General features: G+C 50.5%; 1 protein-coding gene across 1 annotated transcript; it reads left to right on the top strand.

Moving 5' to 3' along the window:
* The first annotated feature begins 363 nt into the window (after positions 1 to 363).
* LOC142765601 (uncharacterized) lies at positions 364 to 3,564 on the top strand. The gene has a single exon (XM_075866857.1). It carries the CDS (start codon positions 364 to 366, stop codon positions 3,562 to 3,564), a length of 3,201 nt encoding a protein of 1,066 aa, XP_075722972.1.
* The last annotated feature ends 586 nt before the right edge of the window (positions 3,565 to 4,150 follow it).

Raw genomic sequence — 4,150 nt, 5'->3', positions numbered from 1 at the left:
TTGGCCAGAGTCAAGAAGGATTGTCCCGATGATTCGAAGAAACTGACTCCCGAAGAAAAGAAGCGTGCACCAGAGAGCATTCCGCGATGTTTTCTGTGCAACCGAGTGGGTCACCGTGCTAACCACTGCCGAACTAACTTCACAAGCCCCACGGTTGTAAAATGTTTCAAATGTGGTCAGACTGGGCACAAGGCAGACGCATGTCGTAACGGAGCGAGTCAAACTCACCAGGTATCCTGTGCACAAGTGGCACCAAAAACCGTTGATGACGTCACCGAGGGATTCGTAGAGTTGAAAAATAGGGAGAAAATCCCTATTGTGGGTGCGGTATTGACAAAACAACAAACAGGTGCTACGAAGGGAATGCCTGTGATGGCTGGAAAAGTGGCGGGAAGGCGTGTAGACGTCTTAAGAGACACTGGGTGCTCCACTGTAATAGTACGAAGAGACCTAGTCCGCGACGACGAACTCACGGGCCAGACCAGCCTGATTTACACCGTCGACCGTTCGGTTATGAGGCTGCCTGAGGCCAAGGTCAAGATCGAGACGCCCTTCTACAGTGCAATTGTTTCTGCCTTCTGCGTGGATGATCCATTGTATGACGTAATCGTGGGGAACATCGAGGGCGCCCATTCGCCGGACCAACCCGAACCACTGGAAGAGGACCCAGAAATCGATCCACCATCAATTGCAAACCCTCACGACCAACCAGCCACGGGCGATGAGGACGTAGTCGCAGTTGCGACCCGAGCACAGACCAAAGCCCAGTCGAAGCCATTCCAGCCCCTCCCTGCACCCGATTCCGAGGAGGACCCGAGCTTCAGCTATGCCGAGGAACAAATACAGGACGAGTCGTTAAAACCCTGCTTTGCGCAAATCGACAAGGACCTCAGATGCCGTAATAGTAAATGCGCGATAATGTTCAAGCAGGAAGATGGACTGCTCTACAGGTACTATACGGAGAGGAGTGGTCGGCGGATACGACAGCTGTTGGTGCCGAAGAACCGCCGAGAGGCTGTTATGAAGCTAGCCCACGATGGGATAATGGCCGGGCACCTGGGAGCCGAGAAAACCAAAGACAGAATTCAGGAAGAATTCTTCTGGCCCGGTGTCACAGCCGACGTGAAACGGTTCGTGGCGTCTTGCGATATCTGCCAGCGAACTGTGCCAAAAGGAAGGGTGCCACACGTGTCACTCGGCCAGTCCCCCGTCATAGACATCCCCTTTAAAAGGGTAGCTATTGATATAGTAGGCCCTATCCGACCTCCATCTGGTCAAGGAAACCGCTATATCCTGACTCTCGTCGATTGCGCCACACGCTATCCGGAGGCAGTTGCACTACCTGGCATAGAGACCGAACGAGTCGCAGAAGCCCTAGTTGAGATGTTCTCCCGTTTTGGTGTACCGAGGGAAATTTTAAGTGATAGGGGCTCGAATTTCACGTCGGAGTTAATGAAGGAAGTGGCACGACTTCTATCAGTGCGCCAACTCCATACCACCCCTTACCACCCGATGGCCAACGGGATGGTGGAAAATTTTAATGGCACCCTGAAGACTATGCTCAAAAGAATGTGTGCGGAGAAACCAAAAAACTGGGACAGATTCCTCGGTCCGTTGCTGTTCGCGTACAGAGAAGTTCCCCAGGCAAGTCTCGGCTTTTCACCGTTCGAGCTACTGTACGGCCGACATGTCCGGGGACCCCTGGCGATCTTAAATGAAGTCTGGACGAACCAAGAGCTGGACGATGAGCTGAAGACAACCTACCAGTACGTATTGGATCTCCGAAATCGTCTAGAAGAGACGTGCCGCCTAGCTCACGAAGAACTCCGAAGGGCGGGAGCACGCTACGCTAAGCACTACAATCGAAAATCAAGGGATAGAGTATTCCAACCAGGAGATAAGGTTCTCATCCTGCTCCCTACTGACAAAAACAAACTCTTGCTGCATTGGAAGGGGCCCTTCGAAGTGCAGGCGACAATTGGGGACTTCGATTACTCCATAAAGACGCCGAGTGGGCCGAAAATTTTCCATGCCAATTTGCTGAAGAAGTATGCGGAGCGGGAAACGAACCAAGATGCGCCGCATCAATGCCAAGTCATCGTAGGGGTTATTGACAATGGAGATGAACAGGAACTACCGGTGCCGGAGTTCGTGCAGACAGAAGGAATTACTGACGTCAAGATCTGCCCAAGTTTGATGGACCAACAAAAGGAGGAGTTGGAGAAAACCCTGACAGCGCACTCTAAAATATTTTCGAATGTCCCGGGCAAGACAGATTGGGTGGAGTGTCACCTCGAGACAGTGACGGAGTCCCCAGTCCACGTCAAACAGTACCCGTTACCTTTTGCTACGACTAAAGACATCGAGGCCGAGGTACAGCAAATGAAAACACTGGACATAATTGAAGTCTCAAAATCGCCCTATAATTCCCCCGTGTTGCTTGTGGACAAACCGGACAAAACCAAGCGGTTTGTAGTCGATTTCCGGCGCCTGAACAATCTCATAATAGCAGATGCAGAGCCCATGCCTAGAGCAGATGCCGTTTTTGCCAGTGCCACAAACAAAAAATACTTCTCTAAGTTAGATTTTGTTAAGGGCTACTGGCAAATCCCACTCTCCCAGCAGTCGAAACCTAAGACTGCGTTTTCGACAAAATCCGGTCTCTACCAGTTCTGCTACATGCCTTTCGGGATCAAAACGGCACCCGCCGTATTCGCCCGGCTGATGCGACTAGTCACTGAGGGAATCCCGGGCATTGAACATTACTACGACGACGTACTTATAACAAGCACGACCTGGGAGGAACACCTATCCACTCTCAAACAACTCTTCGCTCGAATTCAGGCTGCCGGGTTGACCGTGAGACCGAGCAAGTGTGAGTTGGGAATGAATGAGATTGATTTCCTTGGTCATCACATTGGACAAAACATGCTTACTCCACTGGGAAAGACTCTCGACAAAATCCAAGCTGCAACCGCCCCAAAGACGAAGCGACAGGTACGCGCTTTTCTCGGGTTGACCAGCTATTATCGGGAGTTCATTCCAAATTATGCCGAGATCAGCGCCCCTCTCACAGAACTGATCAAGAAGGGTGAAAGCAACTTAGTAAAATGGACGACGACACACGAGAAAGCATTCGCGAAACTCAAGGAATGCATCTCGAGCCCTCCCGTGCTCCACCTCCCAGACTTAACCAAGGAATTCATCCTCCGCACCGACGCTTCCGACACCAGCCTCGGGGCTGTGCTCTTGCAGTCACACGAAGGGACCCTGCATCCCATAGCATACGCCAGTCGCAAACTACTTCCCCGGGAATCATCCTACAGCACCATCGAAAGAGAATGTCTAGCCCTGGTGTGGTGGATACAGAAGTTTAATATTTATCTCTACGGAGTGCCTTTCTTGGTCCAAACTGACCACCAGCCTCTCCAATACATAAAACAGGCTAAACAGCTCAACAGCAGAGTGTTGAGGTGGAGCTTGCTTCTGCAAGAGTATCAGTTCCGAGTCGAGCACATCAAGGGAAGCGAGAACGTTGGTGCCGACTACCTTAGCCGAGTTTGAATGTTTTGGAAGTGTCTGACAGCAGTGAACGCAATAGGCTGTGTTGTTATTGTGTTATCCGGTGTTGAGCAAATCAAAATGTTTCTTAAGGTGATGTGATGTATAGTGTTGTATAATTGTTGTAAAGACAGAACCTTGTACGTTTGTATTGTTTGGAATGTGTGATGAAGAGTTGTACTCATGTACCTGCGGTTATAATTCATGGGTGTGAGATTGAATGTAATGTCCAATCGTATTGAGTGGTATATTGTGAATGTGAAGTGTCATGAGCGATGGATTGTGTTACAGTCTGTGAGAGTGTGTGGTGACTTTTCGCGCTCGTTTGTGTGGTTTTGAATATTATGAGATAATATTCTTAAAGTGGGGGGCAGTGTCACAGAACGAGCGCTAAAAATGGGCGCGCCGCCAAATTCTTGCGATAACGGGCGGGAGAAACGCCGCGAGGTCAAAAGAAAAAAAAAAGAAAACAAACATCCAAGGCTCCCCGGGCGCGCGCTCTCCCCGCAGAAGCGTGGCTTCGCCGACGAACCTCCTCAACCCACAACGGCGGCCTAGCAAGCGCTGGAAAGTTCCAGAAGGAAATAGG

This window comes from Rhipicephalus microplus, chromosome 1, assembly GCF_043290135.1.
Source record: "Rhipicephalus microplus isolate Deutch F79 chromosome 1, USDA_Rmic, whole genome shotgun sequence".
NCBI lineage: Eukaryota > Metazoa > Arthropoda > Arachnida > Ixodida > Ixodidae > Rhipicephalus > Rhipicephalus microplus.
The sequence above is the reverse complement of the archived record's forward strand: the minus strand, read 5'-3'. Positions and strand labels throughout refer to the sequence as shown.